This window comes from Rhinoderma darwinii, chromosome 4 (genome assembly GCF_050947455.1).
Source record: "Rhinoderma darwinii isolate aRhiDar2 chromosome 4, aRhiDar2.hap1, whole genome shotgun sequence".
NCBI lineage: Eukaryota > Metazoa > Chordata > Amphibia > Anura > Rhinodermatidae > Rhinoderma > Rhinoderma darwinii.
In genome coordinates, this window is record NC_134690.1 from 229,458,043 (window position 1) to 229,478,857 (window position 20,815).

General features: G+C 43.7%; 1 protein-coding gene across 2 annotated transcripts in view; it reads left to right on the plus strand.

Annotated features, from left to right (window-relative positions):
• ARMC2 (armadillo repeat containing 2) overlaps positions 1–20,815 on the plus strand; it is a 107,119-nt gene that overhangs the window by 51,905 nt on the left and 34,399 nt on the right. For both annotated transcript variants that reach the window (XM_075862249.1, XM_075862250.1), the window contains exons 7-8: positions 616–717; positions 19,790–19,965. In XM_075862249.1, the coding sequence (XP_075718364.1) occupies positions 616–717; positions 19,790–19,965 (278 nt within the window). The remainder of the gene's footprint in view (positions 1–615; positions 718–19,789; positions 19,966–20,815) is intronic.

A 20,815-nucleotide genomic window follows, 5' to 3' on the forward strand; every position in this document is an offset into this window, starting at 1 on the left:
AAGGGGGGGTTTATTCTTTTATTTTAGTTTTTGTTTTTTAACTCAAACTTTTTTTGACACTTTTACTGATCCTGGCCATAACTACAGGATGTCAGCTGTTGGTTACAACTCCCATGAGTTATGGCATGGGAACAGTTTCTAAGCCTGCACCATCACTATGCAGTAAATTGATGTGAACTACTTCCTGTCTGTGCTGTAAATGTGCGGAAAGGTGTTCGTCTATGCTGCAAGGTTTCCAGAAAGCTTAACCCCTTCGCGCTCAGCGACGTACTATTCCGTACCGCTAAGTGCATCGTTCGCGCTCAGCTCCGGAATAGTACGTCCAGGGGAAAATGCATCGCCATTTCCCCCGCTGCTTCATCGAGCTGTGATACCTGCTGTTTCTGACAGAAGGCTATCACAGCTCAATACTCCGGGACCAATTGCAGTGGTCCCGCCCTGGCGATCGCTGCTATTGGTTAGTCAGTGACTACTAACCAATAGCAGCGATCGCATACATCATTTCCTGCCCCAGACATCACATCACATCACATGAATTTGAATAAAATAATTGTGCTTATTTGATCAGACTTTTCATTGTCTTCATTTCTTACCTGTGTTTTATTTTGAAAACAGAAGCTAAACCAGCAGCGAATGAAACAGAAACTGAATGGGAGAGGAGTTACTGGAATGAGAACATTTCACCAATTCTACAGGCTCTGGAGGCAGCACAGCAAGGTAAGGAGGATTTTTTATGATGCTTTTTCGGTTTTATGTTTTTAATCTTTTTGTCAAAACGTAACCATTTTTGCTGAGTGTCGGATGCTCTAATTTCTGTTATAAAAACATGTATTACTTATTGTATTAATCCATGATTCCAAGGGCGTTTTCATTTTTTTGTCACTATTAATATCGAAAGTCATTGTGAATATAAATAGTATGTTTGCCTTTTGAACCGGAAATGTAAATTTGTTTTATTTTTTTTCTAAATTTAACAATAACGTTTATTGGATAAAATAAAAGGAAACTCTGGTCCTTAATATCACATATAAAACTTTTTGACGAGAATAAGAGGATATTATGATTCTTACACATATTCAGCAAAATAATAATTAGTCCCATTTTAGGTCAGGGATTAAGGAGGCTCTGTCACCACATTATAAGTGCCCTATCTCCTACATAATCTGATAGGTGCTGTAATGTAGATAACAACAGTGTTTTTTATTTTGAAAAACGATCATTTTTGAGCAAGTTATGAGCAATTTTGGATTTATGCTGATTAGTTTCTTAATAGACAACTGGGAGTGTTTTTACTTTTGACCAAGTGGGTGTTGTGCAGAGGAGTGTATGACGCTGACCAATCAGTGACCAATCAGCGTCATACACTTCTCATTGCTCCAGCGTGATTGTGCAGTGAAAGTAGCTGGGCTGGAACAATGAGAAGTGTATGACGCTGATTGGTCACTAATTAGTCAGCGTCATACACTCCTCTGCACAACGCCCACTTGGTCAAAAGTAAAAACACGCCCAGTTGTCTATTAAGAAACTATCATAAATCTAAAATTGCTCATAACTTGCTCAAAAATGATCGTTTTTCAAAATAAAAACCACTATTGTTATCTACATTACAGCGCCGATAAGATTATGTAGGAGATAGGGCACTTATAATCTGGTGACAGAGCCTCTTTAAGTATCCCATCCCAAACAAGTTGGTGTAAAGGGTTTGCCTGACACAGGTTCTGTGTCGACGCCCAGGGTAAATCCGCCTTCGTCAGCTCCAAGGTCTGCTAGAATGACGCAATCTGTTACCACTCAGGCTTGCAGGCTGAGGAGAAGGAGAACCTATCACAGCCTGGCCTGACGGTTCTAGCTCCCGCCCTTGGTCTATTTATACCCTCACTTGCAGCATGTTCCTTGCCTGTGATTCTCTTGTTTTCTGGCTCTGCTGTTCCTGCTATTTACCTCATTGACCGCTGTAACTTTTGACCCTGGCTTGCCTGACTATTCTCCTGCTCTGTTTTGCTACTACGTACTCTCCTGGTTTGATTCGGCTCGTTCACCACTGCCTGTTGCTCACGGTTTTCCGTGGCCAACTGCCCTAACTTCCCCTTGCTTCTGTGTGCCCTTGTCCCGTGTTGTCTGTCTTTCACTTACTGAGCGTAGGGACCGTCGCCCAGTTGTACGCCGTCACTTAGGACGGGCCGTGCAAGTAGGCAGGGACTGAGTTGCGGGTAGATTAGGGCTCACCTGTCGTCTCCCTACCTCGTATCCATTACAGTTGGGAGGAGATACTTGTTTCTCTTTTTTTTTTTTTTTCTCTCCGTATGTGTTACAAACTATCCGTAGTGTATTGTGCCCACGTGTTGTACCTTCAACCTAATGCAGACAGACAGCTCACAAAAGTAGGAATACAAATTCAAAGAAGGGGAGAGGTGGATGGGAAAGAACACCGGTATACAATGGGAGTAATTTTACAGGGTGTGTCGGAGAGAGGCACAAACCAAACAAGGGGAAAGCATATCTGAGGGTGTGGATATGTGCTTCATATATCATGAAAAGATGGACAACGGGAATAGACAGTAGCTGAGGAGTTTATGCATCTGTCCCAGATATTGTGAAATTTAACCTCTTTCCTTCTGTTTTATTGATCCACTTCTTGAGAGAAAGCCATATGGTTGAAATGTTACCGTTTACTTTTAGAACTAATCTATATAAAGAGTTTAGTGACATTGTAAATAAATTGCATTACTTATCTTGTACTAATCTTAAGTTACAGACTCACAATTTTGCAAGTTTTATAGCTGAACTCTCTGTGTCTGGCTCAATGTCTCCACAGAGCTTTTGTCTGGTGCATTCTGGAAAGTGTCATCTTTATACCAGGCATTGTTTAGTAGTCTGATGTAGGAAAACACAACTGTCCCACTGCAATATAGGAGCTTAGCCAAATTGTTAGGGGATTGTCCGTGATCAGCCTTAATGCCTTATTCACACGACAGGGTCCCGCCCGAGCCCGAGTGTCGGCCGATAAAATCGGCCGTTTTTTCCCGGCCAGTTTGCTTCCGTTCTGGGCCGGGCATATCTGGACAGTGACATCAGGGGCAACTCCTGAAGGGGAATCCCCATGTGGCCGGTGATTCCACTTCAGGAAAAGCCCCTGTCGTCTGTGTCCATTTATGGACACTGAACGTTACTGGCTTCGCCTGGTGTGGAATCCCCGGTCACAGAGTGTTCGGGGATTCCGCTTCAGGAGTTTCCCCTGATGTCACTGCCCAGATATGGACAGAGACATCAAGCGCTCTGTCCAGGAGCGGAATCACCGAACACAGGGGATTCCGCTCCTTCAGGGAGCTAAAGTGGGGCTAGCATATAGCATAGCAGGGAGATACCTCCCTGCTCTGCTATAGTGGCATCGCTACAGTAGTAGCAGCCGCAGCAGCTGCTAGCGGCGCCATCGGCCATGGAAGGTGTCGTTGGGCCAGGGCGCTTTTAAAACCAGCAGGGGAAGGGAGCCAGCGCAGTGCTCCCTTCCACCTGCTGTACACCCCAGCCCTGCCACACAGTGTATATACTTACCTCCAGCGTACAGCCATGGCATAAACTCCTCCTCCTTACATGCACTCTGCGATGTGAGGAGGGAGCGAGCGACGGAGTACATGGCCATCACTCGGGACACATTCCGGTGATGGCCGTGTATTACCCGGCCCCATAGACTTCTATGGGAGCCGGGCAGCTGGGTAAGCGGCCGAAAATAGGACATGTCCCATTTTTTGACGGCCAGGTTTCCCGGGCCGTCAAAAAATCAGTCGTGTGAATAGCCCCATTAGGGGTCTATTGTTCCTACTGCAGCCGGGTGACGGCCGTTTTGTGAACGGCCGTCACCAGGCCGGGAAACCCTGTCGTGTGAATAAGGGCTTACTGCCTGTTTCCAATACCAACCAGAAACTGTGAAAACTCTTTATTATGATGTGATTAAACATTTTTTATGTTTAGGTTATATCTGTTTATAAAATATAAAATGGTAATTAAAGATAAACACACCCTTTTAAAATGAAAGATAACCATTCACATTAGACATAGTGTCCACTCTGTGGCCAGCGTGTTATATAGCAGTTTTATGAGAAATTATTCAGTATAATTGTCATTTATTGATTTTAATTGATTTGATCCCTGCTCATTCTGGATTTAGGAGTCCAGTGGGCGGTCCTACTCAGTGATCCACCGTTATTTCTATATGTACACTCGCAGAGGGAAGGTTGTCAGAAACTGAATAGAACCGCCCACTAATCCCAGACTAAGCAGGGTAATTAATAAAATAAATTATACTGAAATATTTCCCAGAAAAATGTATATATGCAATTGTTTCACTCCTCCTGCTCTAGAACATGCTTCCCACAGACTGGACAGCATGTTAGACATCACAGGTTCTCTTAGACCTTTTTTTTTTGTCAATCTGATGAAATTGTATGTGTTATTTAAGTATACTTAGTTGGGAAAATCCAATGCTATTATGTACATGGAGGCGGTACGACTTCCTAATCTGAAACTGCACGGCTTCTATGTGCTGTCCTACAGGCTCCAATGAGAGCTGTATGTACCGAGATATTCTCCCGTGTATGGCATGCGATGAAACATGACACTAGTTTTATTCTGTTAACCGAAATACAATCAAGAAAGTTTCTGTATGAGTCTGAGTCATATGGAGCAGGCACAGATTTTTCACCCTTAGGGGGGATTCACACGAGCGTGATTTTCGTGCGTGCAGGCCGCATTTTTTTCGCGCGCCACGCACAGCCCTATAGAAGTCAATGGGGCAGTTCAAACAGTGCGTGATTTTTGCGCAGCGTTTGTTCGCTGCGTACAAAACGCGTCAGGTTCAATATCTCCGCGTATTTCGCGCATCACGCACCCATTGAAGTCAATGGGTGCGTGAAAACCACGCAGGTCGCACGGAAGCACTTCTGTGCGAACCGACAAGCAGCGCACAAGCTGTCAAAAGGATGAATGTAAACAGAAAAGCACCACGTGCTTTTCTGTTTCCAAACATCCAAACGGAGTGTCTTTGATATGAGCGAACCCGGACAACCGAACCGAACTTCACCGGGTTCGGCCGAACTCGTTTTGGCCGAACCCGGCAAAAAAATTTCCGGTACGCGACGTCAGGAGATAGTCACTGTCCAGGTTGCTGAAAGAGTTAAACTGTTTCAGCACCATGGACAGTGACTTCCGATCCCAATATACATGAACCTGTAAAAAAAAAAACAAAGTTCTGACTTACCGATAACTCCCGGCTTCTTCCTCCAGTCTGACCTCCCGGGATGACAATTCAGTCCAAGTGACAGCTCCAGCCAATCACAGGCCAAGCACAGGCTGCAGCGGTCACATGGACTGCCGCGTCATCCAGGGAGGTGGGGCCCGATGTCAAGAGAGGCGCATCACCAAGGACGCGTCACCAAGGCAACGGCCGGGAGGGAAGTTCTCGGTAAGTACGAACTTTTTCTTTTTTTTAACAGGTTTCTCGATATTGTGTTCGGCATTCACTGTCGAGGGTGCTGAAAGAGTTACTGCCGATCAGTTAGCTCTTTCAGCACCTTGGACAGTGACGGGCGTCGACTAGCCTCATCTCTATGATGGCGGCTGCGCGAAAATCACGCAGCCGCGCATCATACACGGATGACACACGCAGCTGTCAAATGTTTTTTGCGCGTTCAAAACGCCGCGTTATTTGCATGCGCAAAAACGCAACGTTCGTCTGAATCTGCCCTTAGTCTGTATGTACTAATTACTTTTTTTAGGAATTGAGAAGCATCCATCATTTTCATCTTAAGAGACGTTCCAGATGTAATATATGCCTATAGTGTAAATTTAAAATTTAGCAAAAGTTGTTTTATTAGCTAAATTCTTATAAATTTAAATAATGCTTTAAGTCTCAACTCCCACGTATGCAGCCTCTAGTCATATCAGTGTTAACATGCCACCTGGCTTCAATAGTGGTAATGTGTGTGTATAGGTATGCAGATGTATGTGGATCCACACAATATTTGTATGACCACACCGTAAGTGTTGTCATGGGGCACTAGTGATACCGTTAGCCTGTGTTTTTACTGTGTTATTGAAAGTTGAACCTACAAGCCGCATGCCAGTTGCACTACTTTCCTTTTGTCCCCATGACACAACTTCTTTTTCTTGAGCTCCCACACCTTAGGTTAGGGACACTTAGCCTCATATTAACGATTCAGAGCTATTTTCCATTTTCTTGTCTGTGTTTAACACTAAGGCTGGGTTCACACACCCTATTTACGGACGTAATTCGGGCGTTTTAACCTCGAATTACGTCCGAAAATACGGCTCCAATGCGCCGGCAAACATCTGCCCATTCTGTGCCGACAGTGATTTTTTTTACGCGCCGCTGTCAAAAGACGGCGCGTAAAAAAGACCCCCGCGTCAAAGAAGTGCCTGTCACTTCTTGAGACGTAATTGGAGCCGTTTTCCATTGACACCATGGAAAAACAGCTCCAATTACGTCCGTAATGGACGCAGCGAAAAGCGCCTGCACTTGCCATTACGTCTGAAATGCCGGAGCTGTTTTCTCCTGAAAACAGCTCCGTAATTTCAGCCGTAACGGAGGCTGCCGTGTGAACATATCCTAAGCTTCTCTGGTACATGGGGAGAAAGTGGTTGTAAAGTAACTCTTCTTATACCAGACCTGTAACTTCAACTTCTGATATCTCAAAACAATTATAGCATAATATATTGAAAATAAATCGGATTTGCTTATGGTCTGACCAGTTAGTCACTCGCCCAGGTTAATGTGGACAGAATTATACCAACTGAATGCCAACTAGGACCTGAGAACATAAAAATGTGTTTTCAGGGAACGCCTAAATCTGTTGATTTTGGGAACTAATCTGATTGTCCGGGGTAGCCCATTTCAGAGGACTGGTGGTGCACTTTAAATAACTTAATGAATATAAAGGTGGCCACACTTAGAAAGAAACTGGCCATCAGATACAGTATACTCCCTCTTTACCCTACCAGCTCTGGACACTGTATCCTATGATGTGTGACAGAGAACCTGTATATATTGGCAGTCCTATGTAAAACAAGTTGCAGTATTATAAAAAAAAATGTTACTTAGGCTTCATTCACATTCCATTGTTTTGACGGAATCAATAGCGTAGTCGACTACGCTATTGATTCTGTCTAAACGACGGAACCCTCGCACAACTGAGACAAACGGAAACCATTAGCACCAGATCCGTCACCATTGAAATGAATGGTGTTAAACAGAAACCTATGGTTTCTGTTTGTGTCAGTCAGGGCTCCATTCCGACCGGAAAGCTCAGACGTTCCGTCGGGAACTGAGCCCTGGCGCAGATGTGAACGAAGCCTAAGTTAGTTAAAACAGCCCTCATTAATATTGATCCAGTTCAGTTTGTTTTTAACCAAAAAGTAAACATTATCAGATCTAGGAAATGTGAATGTTCCTTAGATTTTATTACCTTCTGTTAATAATCTGCTAATGTTCTCCTCTGGCTTGGGTCCTGATCTTATTGTAGTTCTAGGAATTTCCTATTCTTCTATGTATTTCATTGCAATTAGAGAATTGGCATAAAGCCTGTGGATATGTAACCTAAAACTCCAATGGCTGGTATTGAGTCAATGATAAGACTTTGATATTTAATTTTACAGCAGAAATGCAACTCCTAAAACAAATCAGTTCTGGTGATTCTGGAAACTAACAGTCCATCTACTATATAAATGTATTTTTCTTTATTCTGAGTAGATATCAGCCCTAAGTGGCTATTGGGCGTTCAATAGATAAGCAATAGTATAAGCCCGTGCCAGAAGGCTTAATTTGAGGGTGGACGATAAAGTTATATATACAATACCGTTCAAAAGTTTGGGGTCACCCAGAAAATTTTGTGTTTTCCATGAAAACTCACACTTATATTTATCAAATGAGTTGCAAAATGACTAGAAAATATAGTCAAGACATTGACCAGGTTAGAAATAATGATTTTTATTTGAAATAATAATTTTCTCCTTCAAACTTTGCTTTTGTCAAAGAATGCTCCATTTGCAGCAATTACAGCATTGCAGACCTTTGGCATTCTAGCTGTTAATTTGCTGAGGTAATCGGGAGAAATTTCACCCCAATCTTCCAGAAGGCCCTCCCACAAGTTGGATTGGCTTGATGGGCACTTCTTGCATACCATATGGTCAAGCTGCTCCGACAACAGCTCTATGGGGTTGAGATCTGGTGACTGCGCTGGCCACTCCATTACAGATAGAATACCAGCTGCCTGCTTTTTCCCTAAATAGTTCTTGCATAATTTGGAGGTGTGCTTTGGGTCATTGTCCTGTTGTAGGATGAAATTGGCTCCAATCAAGCGCTGTCCACAGGGTATGGCATGGCGTTGCAAAATAGAGTGATAGCCTTCCTTATTCAAAATCCCTTTTACCTTGTACAAATCTCCCACTTTACCAGCACCAAAGCAACCCCAGACAATCACATTACCTCCACCATGCTTGACAGATGGCGTCAGGCACTCTTCCAGCATCTTTTCAGTTGTTCTGCGTCTCACAAATGTTCTTCTGTGTGATCCAAACACCTCAAACTTCGATTCGTCTGTCCATAACACTTTTTTCCAATCTTCCTCTGTCCAATGTCTGTGTGCTTTTTGCCCATATTAATCTTTGCCTTTTATTAGCCAGTCTCAGATATGGCTTTTTCTTTGCCACTCTGCCCTGAAGGCCAGCATCCCGGAGTCACCTCTTCACTGTAGACATTGACACTGGCGTTTTGCGGGTACTATTTAATGAAGCTGCCAGTTGAGGACCTGTGAGGCGTCTATTTCTCAAACTAGAGACTCTAATGTACTTGTCTTGTTGCTCAGTTGTGCAGCGGGGCCTCCCACTTCTCTTTCTACTCTGGTTAGAGCCTGTGTGTGCTGTCCTCTGAAGGGAGTAGTACACACCGTTGTAGGAAATCTTCAGTTTCTTGGCAATTTCTCGCATGGAATAGCCTTCAGTTCTAAGAACAAGTATAGACTGTCGAGTTTTACATGAAAGCTCTCTTTTTCTAGCCATTTTGAGAGTTTAATTGAACCCACAAATGTAATGCTCCAGATTCTCAACTAGCTCAAAGGAAGGTCAGTTTTATAGCTCCTCTAAACAGCAAAACTGTTTACAGCGGTGCTAACATAATGGGTTTTCAAGTGTTTTCTAATCATCCATTAGCCTTCTAACACAGTTAGCAAACACAATGTACCATTAGAACACTGGAGTGATGGTTGCTGGAAATGGGCCTCTATACACCTATGTAGATATTGCATTCAAAACCAGACGTTTGCAGCTAGAATAGTCCTTTAGCACATTAACAATGTATAGAGTGTATTTCTGATTAATTTAATGTTATCTTCATTGAAAAAAAACTGTGCTTTTCTTGCAAAAATAAGGAAATTTCTAAGTGACCCTAAACTTTTGAACGGTAGCCCAATGTCGTGCAAACACCTTGTGATGGTTTGTGGCGACACTGGTTACAGCCCTAGGCTTGCGATGTGATGTCCAATTTCACTTGCAGCACAGAATGGATCTCTACGCACCGTTCTTCCAATCAGTCGATCTATGTATGCAGAGGTTCGTCTCCGCGCACCTGCTGCCGTCATTCCCGTTCGTTATTGTTCTCTCAACCTACGGGACACGCAACATTGAACAGTGCTGAAATCTCGGCAATAAGCACGTAGCGATCTTCCGGAGTGATAAAGGTCTCTCAGTTCAAGGACTCTATCCCTCTGTTTGCGAGAACTGTCACGTCGACTAACCGGAGGCATCGCACAATCATTCCACAACACTTCATCCGATTTTTGAGGTTTCATGTGGCTAGAAACCTTGCTTTTAATCTGGCTTTTATGCCCCTTCCACATGCCGCAGATTGGAGCTAGGTGCTTGAAAATGTGATCATTTGAAGATCTTCGCGACACCTTCTACTTCCTTGATTTGCATAACCTTACAGCTTGTCCTTCTTGGTGTTTGCGATTTTAATGTTGTGGAGTGGGATCAAGTGAAGTTTATGTCCCCCTGCTTCCTCTGATATTGGGGGAGATTTATTGAGCTGTCTTATAGTAAGAATGTACTTTGTTGGCCATAGTAATCCCACAGCTTTCATATATTAACCCCTATCCGCACGAGTCAGTAACTATACTTCGTCGCTGGCGGTTACTTCCTACACGAGGACGTATAGTTACTGAGTTATTTCCGGTGCACACTGTTGGCGACAAGGTGCGCATCGGGAGGTCAGCTGTCCCCGACACTCCAGTGTTGCCGATCAGTGGCTCATCGCCGCTGATTTTGGCAATTAATACCTTAAATGCGGCGATCGATTGCGATCGCCGCGTTTAGGAGGTTTGCAGCACATCGGTATCCCACATGCAATTGTGGAGGTTGATGCTTGTTATGGCATCCGGAGGCCAGGCAACGGCCTCCGGGTATGCCATGTAATTTATTGCGCACGGTGAACGCCGTAGTACAGAATTTAAACCGCCAAAATCGCTGTTTTTTGGTCAGCTCTAAAAAAAAAAAAAAAAAAAAAAAAAGGTACAACTCGTCCCACCAAAAATAAGCCCTCACACCGCTCAATCGACTAAAAAATAAAAGTTATACCTCTCAGACTGTAATGATACAAAACTGTTTATTTTTTTTAACAAATAGTATTTTCTTTGTAAAAGTAGTACAATATAAAAAAAATATAAATTTGGTATCACCGTAATCATATTGAAATGCAGAATAAAACTATTATCGTCGTTTTTACCGCACGGTGAAAGACGTAAAAACAAAACCCCAAAAACAATAGAGGAATCAGTTTTTTCCAATTTCAGCCTGCAAATCATTTTTGTTCAGTTTCAGAGTACATTATATGGTACTTTAAATGGCGTTAATAGAATCTATAACTCACATCGCTCTATTGATGGAAAAATAAAAAAGTTATGGCTCTTAGAAGGTGGAGAGTGATAAACGAAAATGAAAAAGCAAAAAAGGATCAGTCCTGCAAAGGTTAATTTCTAATAAAAAACATTTATGACCATGTGGGGTATTGCCGTACTCAGGAGAAATTGCTTTATACATTTTGGGGGTGATTTTTCTCTCTTATCCCTTGTGAAAATAAAAAAATGCAACATTTTAGTGGACAAAAATGTTGATATTCATTTTCATGGCCTAATTCCACTAAATTCTACAAAAAAACTGTGGGGTCAAAATGCTAACTATACCCCTAGAAAAATTCCTTGAGGGGTTTAGTTTCCAAAATGGGGTCACTTTTGGAGGGTTTCCACTGTTTTGGTCCCTCCAGAGCATTGCAAACATGACATGGCACCGAAAACCAATCCAGCTAAATCTGCGCTCAAATCCAAAAGGCGCTCCTTCCCATCTGAGCACTGTTGTGAGTCCAAACATCAGTTTATGACCACATATGGGGTATTGCTGTAATCGGGAGAAATTGCTTTACAAATGTTGGGGTGCTTTTTCTCTTCACAGACTAATTCCACTAAATTCTGCAAAAGAACTTTGGGGTCAAAATGCTAACTATACCCCTAGAGAAACACCTTGAGGGGTGTAGTTTCCTAAATGGGGTCACTTTTCGGGGGTTTCGACTGTTTGGGCACCGCAAGACCTCTTCAAACCTGATACGGTGTCTAAAATATATTCCTAAAAAAAGGAGGCCCCAAAATCCAAGAGGTGCTCCTTTGCTTCTGAGGCTTGTGTTTCAGTCCAGTAGAACACTAGGGCCACATGTGGGATATTTCTAAAAACTGCAGAATCAGGGCAACAAATATTAAGTTGCATTTCTCTGGTAAAATCTTGTGTTACAGAAAAAAAAATTATTACAAATGAATTTCAGCAAAAAAAATGTAATTTGTAAATTTCACCTCTACTTTGCCTTAATTCCTGTGAAATGCCTAAAGTGTTAAAACACTTTCTGAATGCTGTTTTGAATACTTTGAGGGGTACAGTTTTCAAAATGGGGTGATTTATGGGGACTTTCTAATATATAAGGCCCACCAAGCCACTTCAGAACTGAACTGGTCCCTGAAAAAATAGCCTTTTGAAACTTTCTTGAAAATATGAGAAATTGCTGCTAAAGTTCTAAGCCTTGTAACCTCCTAGAAAAATAAAATGACGTGAAAAAAACGATGCAAACATAACATTTCCCATATGTCTACTTTATATGTAACTATTTTGTGTGGTATTGCTATCTGTTTTACAAGTAGATACATTTAAATTTAGAAAAATGCAAATGTTTGCACATTTTCGCTAAAAATTGGAACTTTTTCACAAATATTGAATTTAGTGACCAATTTTTTTCACTAACATAAAGTACAATGTGTCACGAGAAAACAATCTCAGAATCTCTTGGATGGGTGAAAGCTTTCCAGAGTTATTACCACATAAAGCGACACATGTCAGATTTAAAAAAATCATGTGTCCGGAAGGCCAAAACCGGCTGTATCCTGAAGGGGTAATGAGCTCCGGTAAAATGAAAGCTCGGCTCTGGTTGCTATGGGCAAGGTTGATTTATTTATATATCAATTAGGTGGCTTCTTTCTTTCTTGCTTTTAATTTTCAGTATTTCATATATTCTGTTACCTTTTATTTGCATCAAATTGTATGCTTGATATTCTTACTCATTTATGATGGAAGTCTCCACTGGGGACGTATTTGGAAGCCTGAATCATCGCAACTATGTCCAAATGGTTACTATTGAGAATATCAATAAGACCATCCAAATGGATGGTTATTGTTTTTTTTATTATTATAGACATCATGATGGTTGTTCTCTTCATCCAGTTGAGTTCCTCTTGGTTTTAGTTCGACAGTAGTTTTAATCTTTTTTTATTCATTACTTTTATTTCTTTTAATTTCGTTTTCTTTCCAATTAAATGTTTAGTACTGTAAAACATTGAAAATGTGATATAGGAAAATTTCTGCACATCCAGATGATTGTTTGAGGTTGAACTTATGTTTAACTCACCGGCATGTATACTACAGAATTTGTCAGATTTTTTTTTAACTGTTACTAAATGTGACTATTTTATATTTTATGCTTTTTCTAACCTTTTACTTTTCTCGTTCTAATTAATGATGTGTTTGGTATGACAAATGTAGGTTTTGATGTATTTTTAAGTATAACTTCCTCCAGTGATTACGTCACTGGTGCACTCTGACCCTGTTTACATTGGCGGTTTTTGTCCCGCGTGGTGTATTTAAAAGGGCTGGTGTTTTTTTTTTAATCAGTTCAAGTTTATTCAACAAAACTCCACATTATTACAGGTCATTGTACGTTCTCATACAGTGTACAAGCAATTTTCAACAGACCCAATTCTTTACATTTAACCAAACATTCCCTTCCCCCCAACTCCCCCCTGTATCCCCCCCAGCCGATCTCCTCAGTACCACTTTTCCAATCCTCTCCCCTCAGTGGCCCTATACCTGCACTTGTTGCCTTAGTGTCATTAGCTCCACAGAAGCATACCCAGATTGATCAATCCACCTAGCCCATTGTTTGTCGAACTTGACCCTGGACCCCCTCTTGGAGTATATCCTATACTCCATCAGAACCTGTGAGTTAAGTGCCCCTATGATTTCTTGTTTTGATGGTGGCTCCGCATCCAGCCAGTGCTTTGCAATTCCTTTCCGAACTTGATACAGTATTTTAGCAATTGCCAACCCTGACATCCTATCTCCCCCCAAATCTCCAACATACCCTAGCAGCATTACTACCGGATCCCATGGGATCTGTACCTCAAACACTCTCCCCACTAGTTCCAATATTTCCGTCCACAGACTCCCCAGCTTCCCACATGTCCAGAACATATGAAGGATGTCTGCTTTTTCTTCCGGGCACCTAGGGCACTTTGCATCCGCTCTTAATCCCATTTGTTTCAGCACCCACGGGGTCCTGTACACCCTATGTATCAGAAACAACTGCGATCTTCGTTGTGCTACATTAATGGACAAAGTACATGTTGCTGCCAATACCGCCTCCCAGTGGTCTGTTGTAATAGGACCCACATCCCTCTCCCATATTGCTTTCACTGTTGCCATAGGATCTCCCAGATGTTCCACCAACAACCTGCGATAAACCAATGAGATTAATCCTTTTGATGATACTGCCTTTGCAATATGCTCCAACACCCCCGCGGCATGCATCGTCAGGTCCACACTGACCGCTTGTGTCTGCACTGCGTGCCGAATCTGCAGGTACTGATAAAACATGCGGGAGTCCAGTTGAAACTCCTCCCTTACTTGCTGAAAAGATTTGAGTATGTCTCCCTCATACAACTGATTCAACCGTATTATGCCTTGCTGCTCCCACCCCTGCATCCCTTCCAATTTACCCAATTCCCCCAAATAAGCATTCCTCCAGAGCGGTGTATATTTAGTGCACTCCCCTATCCCCAGCAATTGCTTGCACTGCCACCACACCTTATGTATGAGAAGCAGAGTGGGTCTGGTACTCGCCATCTGTTTATATCTGTGCGCTTCCAGTCCTGCCAACGGGTTCTCCCCCCCCCCCAGATATGATAGGATGCGCGCACTGGACCCCCATGTCTCTTCCTGCTCCCACCCCCAGAAATGCTGACATTGGGCAGCTAAATAATACACCCAAGCATTAGGAACAGCCAGGCCCCCCTCCTCCTTTGGCAGCTGTAATTTCTCCAGTTTAATCCTAGGTACCCCCTTCTTCCATACTAGGTCTCTAAAAAGGTTATGCAATCTCCTGAACCAATATTTGGGGATCCATACCGGTGAGTTATGTAGGACATACAACACCTGGGGCATAAGGATCATTTTAATCAAATTTGTCCTACCCAGAGCCGATAGGGGCAACTTATTCCACGCCTCTACTTTGGCTTTTATCTTTGTTAACAGTGGCATTACATTAAGGGACATATAATCCTGTACTTTCGCCGTCACCCTCACCCCCAAATACTTAAACTCCTTCACCACAGGTATCTCCACCTCCTCTTCCCCATTCTGAATATCCCCCGGGTCCATGAGCATTAGGGCCGATTTTGACCAATTAATGAGTAGTCCTGAATATTTCCCAAACCGCTTAATTAGGGCCATCACTAACGGTAATGTGCGTTCGGTATCCGCCATGAATAGCAGCATATCATCTGCGTATAATGCAATTCTTTCCTCCACCCCCCCATATCTCAACCCCTGAATGTGTTCATGTTGTCTCACTGCACACGCCAAGGGTTCCACCGCCAACGCAAACAACAATGGGGACAATGGACATCCCTGACGCGTTCCCCGCTCCAGCGCAAACCGATCCGATAACACCCCATTCACCCTTATCTTTGCTGTCGGGGCTACATACAACAATTTTACCCATTTTATATAATTAGGGCCAAATCCCATTTTTTCCAGAACTGACCACAAATAATTCCACTCCACACAATCGAATGCTTTGGCCGCATCTAAGGACATTATGGCTCTCCCCCCACGATTATCCGGCATAACTTGTAGATTCAAAAACAGCCGCCTCAGATTTACCGCCGTCGATTTGGATGGCATAAAACCGGCCTGATCTCCGTGTACCACCCCAGCTACTACTTTAGCTAGTCGAAGCGCCAATACTTTCGCCATGATTTTAATATCCGCCGTCAGCAGTGAGACTGGTCTATAAGAGCCCGGGAGTTGAGGATCCTTCCCCTCTTTAGGCAGAACTACTATAGTCGCTTCATACATTGTTTCTGGAAGCCGCCCCCTATTGAAGCTATCTAAAAGAGTGGCCAGTAACTGCGGCGCAAGCTCCTCCCCATATTCCTTAAAAACTTCCACCGGAAGACCATCCGGCCCCGGCGCCTTTTCACTGGCTAGTATCCCTATAGCCGCCTGTATTTCCTCCAGAGATATTGGCTCCTCCAATGTCCCTCTCTCCTCCCCCCCCAACCTAGGAAATTCTATCTCCCCTATATACTCTTCCAGCTGCTGAGGCGTGTGCTCTGCCCTAGAGGCATACAAATCCGAGTAGAACTGCTGAAACACTTTCAAAATCTGTCCTGTATCAGTCTCCAACCTCCCCCCCTCCCCTTTAATGGTGTGTATGTAATTATTCTCCCTCTGAGCCTGCGCCATCCTTGCCAGTAACCGTCCAGTGGTTTCCCCCTCCTCATAATATTGGCGTTTTAAAAACATCCTTTTGTTATCTGCCCTCTCCAACTGATGTTGCTTTAACAACCGCTGCGCCTCCACCCAATGCTTCAATGTGTCTGTTGTGTTATCTATTATATGCAGCCTTTCTGTCTCCTCTACCCTTCCCAACAGTGCTTCTCCTAATTGTCTAGACCGTGTTTTTACTGCTGAAATGTGCTGGATGAACACCCCTCTCAGCCACGCCTTCATCGCGTCCCACAGTATCTCTTGCGGTACCGTTCCTGAATTGAACTGAAAGTACTCCTTTATGAGGTCTAAAATTTGTTTATTGTCTATCAGCTTTAGCCAAAAGGCATTAAGTTTCCAACACCCTTGCCCCCGCCCTGTCCTCTCCTCCGTCTCTACCTTCATTAACACAGGAGAATGATCCGATAACGCTCTTTGCAAGTATTCTATCTGAGCTACAAATGGTACCGCTGTCGGTGAGCACAAGATTAAGTCTATCCTGGATAAAGACTGATATGTGGAAGACGCACAAGAATACTGAAAGCTATTTGGATGTTTATCCCTCCATATGTCCCGCCAGCCCATTTCAGCAACCAGATGGCCAAAAGCTGTTACACCTCCCCCTGTCATGCCAAATTTATCCATATTGGTATTCAATACTGCGTTAAAATCCCCCATCACTATTAACGGCACCTCCGGGTACCTAGCCAGTTCCTCCACCACTTTCTTGATACATCCACTAGAAAACGGAGGGGGTACATACAACACCACCAACACACAATTCCAATGATACAATGTACAGTGTACCCCCACATACCGCCCCTCCCCATCCTGGAAGGAGTCGTGACATACAAATGGCACTGCCCTATGTATGAGAAGACTCACCCCCCTTGAATATGTAGTATGGTAAGAATGAAAACTATGGCCTACCCAGGCCCTATGCATCATGGAAACTGAATCCCTAGTCATATGTGTCTCCTGTAGTCCTATCACCCTCGACTCCTGTTTTCTAATAAAATCAAATACCGCCTGTCGTTTTCTGGCTTCCCGCAGGCCCCGTACATTCCAGGACAAACAATTAATTGATCCCATCATCCCTCAACATATCACAGCTCCTCCTATCCTGTTCTCTTAATTTTACATATCCGACCGGCTGGGTCTCCTTTCCCTCCCTCCCCTCCCCCCCCTGCAACCTCCCCTCCCCCCCCTGCAACCTCCCCCGTAAACCTACCCCTTTCCAAGGGTTGGGGCAACAGAACGTATCTGCCATTACCCATAACAAACATCGGCAGGTCAACTCCGCCCACCATACATTCAACAATGCCATAACTCGTTATGTGCTTTTCCCGCTTAACTGACCATCCCTCCCGCTGCCATTTTCTTACAAATAAACTACCATCCCTTCAGCATATCAATACCCCTCAATGTCCATAAACACATTCCTCCTCTTCCGGTCTTCCGCGGTCCCCGCAACCATGCCCTCCAACTCCAAGTCCAATCAAATGCCAAATCTTGCAATTTTTCCTACGACACCTGGTTCAGTCCTGCATCCCCAGCCTCCTTTTGCCAGCCGGTCTGTTCCGGATCAACGCCGTCCCTCTGCCGGTCTCAGCTGACTTTCATGGCTATCCAACCATCTAACCGCTTCTCTCGGTGTCTCAAAAAAGGAAGTTGTTCCCAGCGCCACCACTCTCAAACGGGCAGGATACATCATGGAATATTGCACTTGTAATGCCCTTAGTCGTCTTTTTATATCCATAAACTGTGATCTTTTCCGTTGTACTTCCAAAGAGAAGTCCGGGAAGAAGGACACTTTCACCCCATTAAAGGAGATGTCTTGACGTTCTCTAGCTTTCCTCAGGATCTTGTCTCTATCTTTATAATGTAGAATCTTTATCAGCACCGGTCTCGGCGGCCTTCCGGGAGGGCCAGGTCTGGTCGGCACCCTGTGCGCTCTCTCCACCGCAAATAAAGGGGTCAATTCCTCTCTACCAAATGTGTCTATCAGCCACTTTTCAAAGAAGTCATCCGGATTCGTTCCCTCCACTCTTTCCGGAACCCCCACAAGGCGCACATTATTTCGTCTCAGCCGATTTTCCATATCGTCTGTCTTAGCCATCAATGTCGCCACTGCCTGCGAATGTGCCTGTACATCCTGCTTTATGTGAGGAATCGCATCCTCCATGTCTGAGACTCTCCCTTCCACTGCAGTGGTGCGTTCCGCAACTTTCTGCAAATCATTCCTGAGCAGCAAAATGTCCTCCTTCAATCCACCCATCTGACTTGCTAAGGTATTAAGGACCATAGAATTCTGCTTCACCGCTGCCAAAATGTCCTTTAGGGAGGGTTCCTCCTTCCTTACTCCACTTTTCCCTCCAGCACCTGGCTGATCCTGCATGGCGCCACTCATCTCCTCCTCATCCTCCTCCTCCTCACTTCTCATGTCCCCCGCCAAAGGAGAATACCTGGATCCATATGATGAGCTTCCAGCTGCCTGATCTCCAGCCGACTTTCGCTGCTGTGCAGCCGCCCCCCCTGCTCTCGGCGTGCGGGCGAACCTCTCCAGCTTTTCCACAACTTCCTGCCGGAGGCCTCTATTGCGGCCTTCCTTCTCCTCGGCGCCATCTTGAGCGCGGGACCCGGGACTCGCTGGCGGCGACTTCTGCTTCTTAGAGCGCGTCATTATGACCGGGTATTCGTGCTCCTCCACCTCCAGACTCTGGTAAGCCCCTAGGGAAGCTATTTTCCCCGAGTTTTACGGGATATATGGACCTTAAAGGATGATTACAGCAGGAGCTCCGGTCACACACGTCCTCTCACATTCACCTCTAGGCCACGCCCCCAAAAGGGCTGGTGTTTGGACTGCAATTCATATGGCCTGATGAAGATGCCGGTGCGGCATTGAAACGCGTAGCCTTTATCAATAAATATTATTATGCATTACAACTGAATCATCATTGAGTAGCAGCGCCTCACGCAGTCCCGTTTTTTGAAGATTCTTTACAATTCTTCCTATAAGACCGCTTGATAAATCTCCCCCATTAATTGCAATTTTTTGTTGCCCTTAAATTAAAATGGATGGACATTTCTTTGAGAAGACACTCCAGCCTATTATAGCTGGTACGAATAAAACAGACGTCATGGAGTTCATGAAACCGCACTATTTACATGCAAACAATCTGGACTGCGAAAACTGCCATCAACCTCTGCGTTGGATCGCTCGTCGCCAATGTTCTAATGGATAATCTTGGAAGTGTATTTACAAGAACTGTGCGTCATCGTGGGCATCCGTCAGAAAGGGCTCTTTCTTTAAAAAGTCTCACATAAGTGGCTACACATTACTTATTTCTGGTGTTTGGAAACCTCTGAATATCCGAATGCAGGGGTACATAATCTGCACAACCTCTATATCTCCATCACCCGTTTAGCACTTGTGTACATTGAGCTCTTCTATCCATTCACCAGTGTTGTCATATCATGTGACAGTCACACCATTTTTAAGAGTCCTCATTTCTTAAATCTTAATGCCTGACAGATTATATATAAATGAAATTTCAAAATCTTAGTTTGTTGAACAGTTTTATTTCCTTTTCTTAGCAACAGTTACCCACATTTAATGAGTATGCTCTTCTTCTCACGTTAGATGGACATCTTGAAGACATGTGCAGTTTGTGTGTCAAGTTGTGGAAGACTTTGGATGACGGCAGCATGTTAGGAAAGAGATGCAAGAGGCGATCTCACATCTTAAAGACTTTGTACAAGTTGGTTGATGTTGGTTCAGATAGACTTGATCTAACCCTGGCGAAGTTAATTTTAGAGGTAAGCATACAAACTGCTTAAACCATAAATATACATGTATTGTTAGTAATTAGTTAAGATACATTGTAGTAGAGAAAAACAAATGTAATAATGCTGCAGTTCCAAATAGTTTCATATTCACCTTGAGATTTTTAGGGTAACACAGCAGGCTGCACTTTTTGTATCTGTTAATATTCTAGGACCTAGTGGTGACTTGCAGTTCAATTTTTTTTTTTTAGTGTTCAGTTTTGTGACTAAGGGTATGTTCACACGCTGAGCCAAAAACGTCTGAAAATACGGAGCTGGTTTCAAGGGAAAACAGCACCTGATTTTCAGACATTTTTTGAGCAACTCACGTTTTTCGCGGCGGTTTTCGGGCCGTTTTCGCGCTGTTTTTTCGGCCGTTTTTGGAGCGGTTTTCAATAGAGTCTATGAGAAAACGGCTCCAAAAACGTCCCAAGAAGTGTCCTGCACTTCTTTTGACGAGGCTGTAATTTTACGCGTCGTCTTTTGACAGCTGTCAAACGACGACGCGTAAATTACAGGTCGTCGGCACAGTACGTCGGCAAACCCATTCAAATGAATGGGCAGATGTTTGCCGACGTATTGGAGCCGTATTTTCAGGCGTAAATCGAGGCATAATACGCCTCGTTTACGCCTGAAAATAGGTCGTGTGAACCCAGCCTAAACCGCAAATACATACAAATAGTATATAGATAATGCCAGTCACTACCATGCTGTGTTGTAATTGCGAACAAGGCATTAGCCGCCTTATATTTTAAAATGAATGCCAAGTAGACATTCACATTGAATTTTTCCATTTACAGTTGTAGTTCTACTACTCTGCCTTGGACTACAGGAGTTGTCAAAA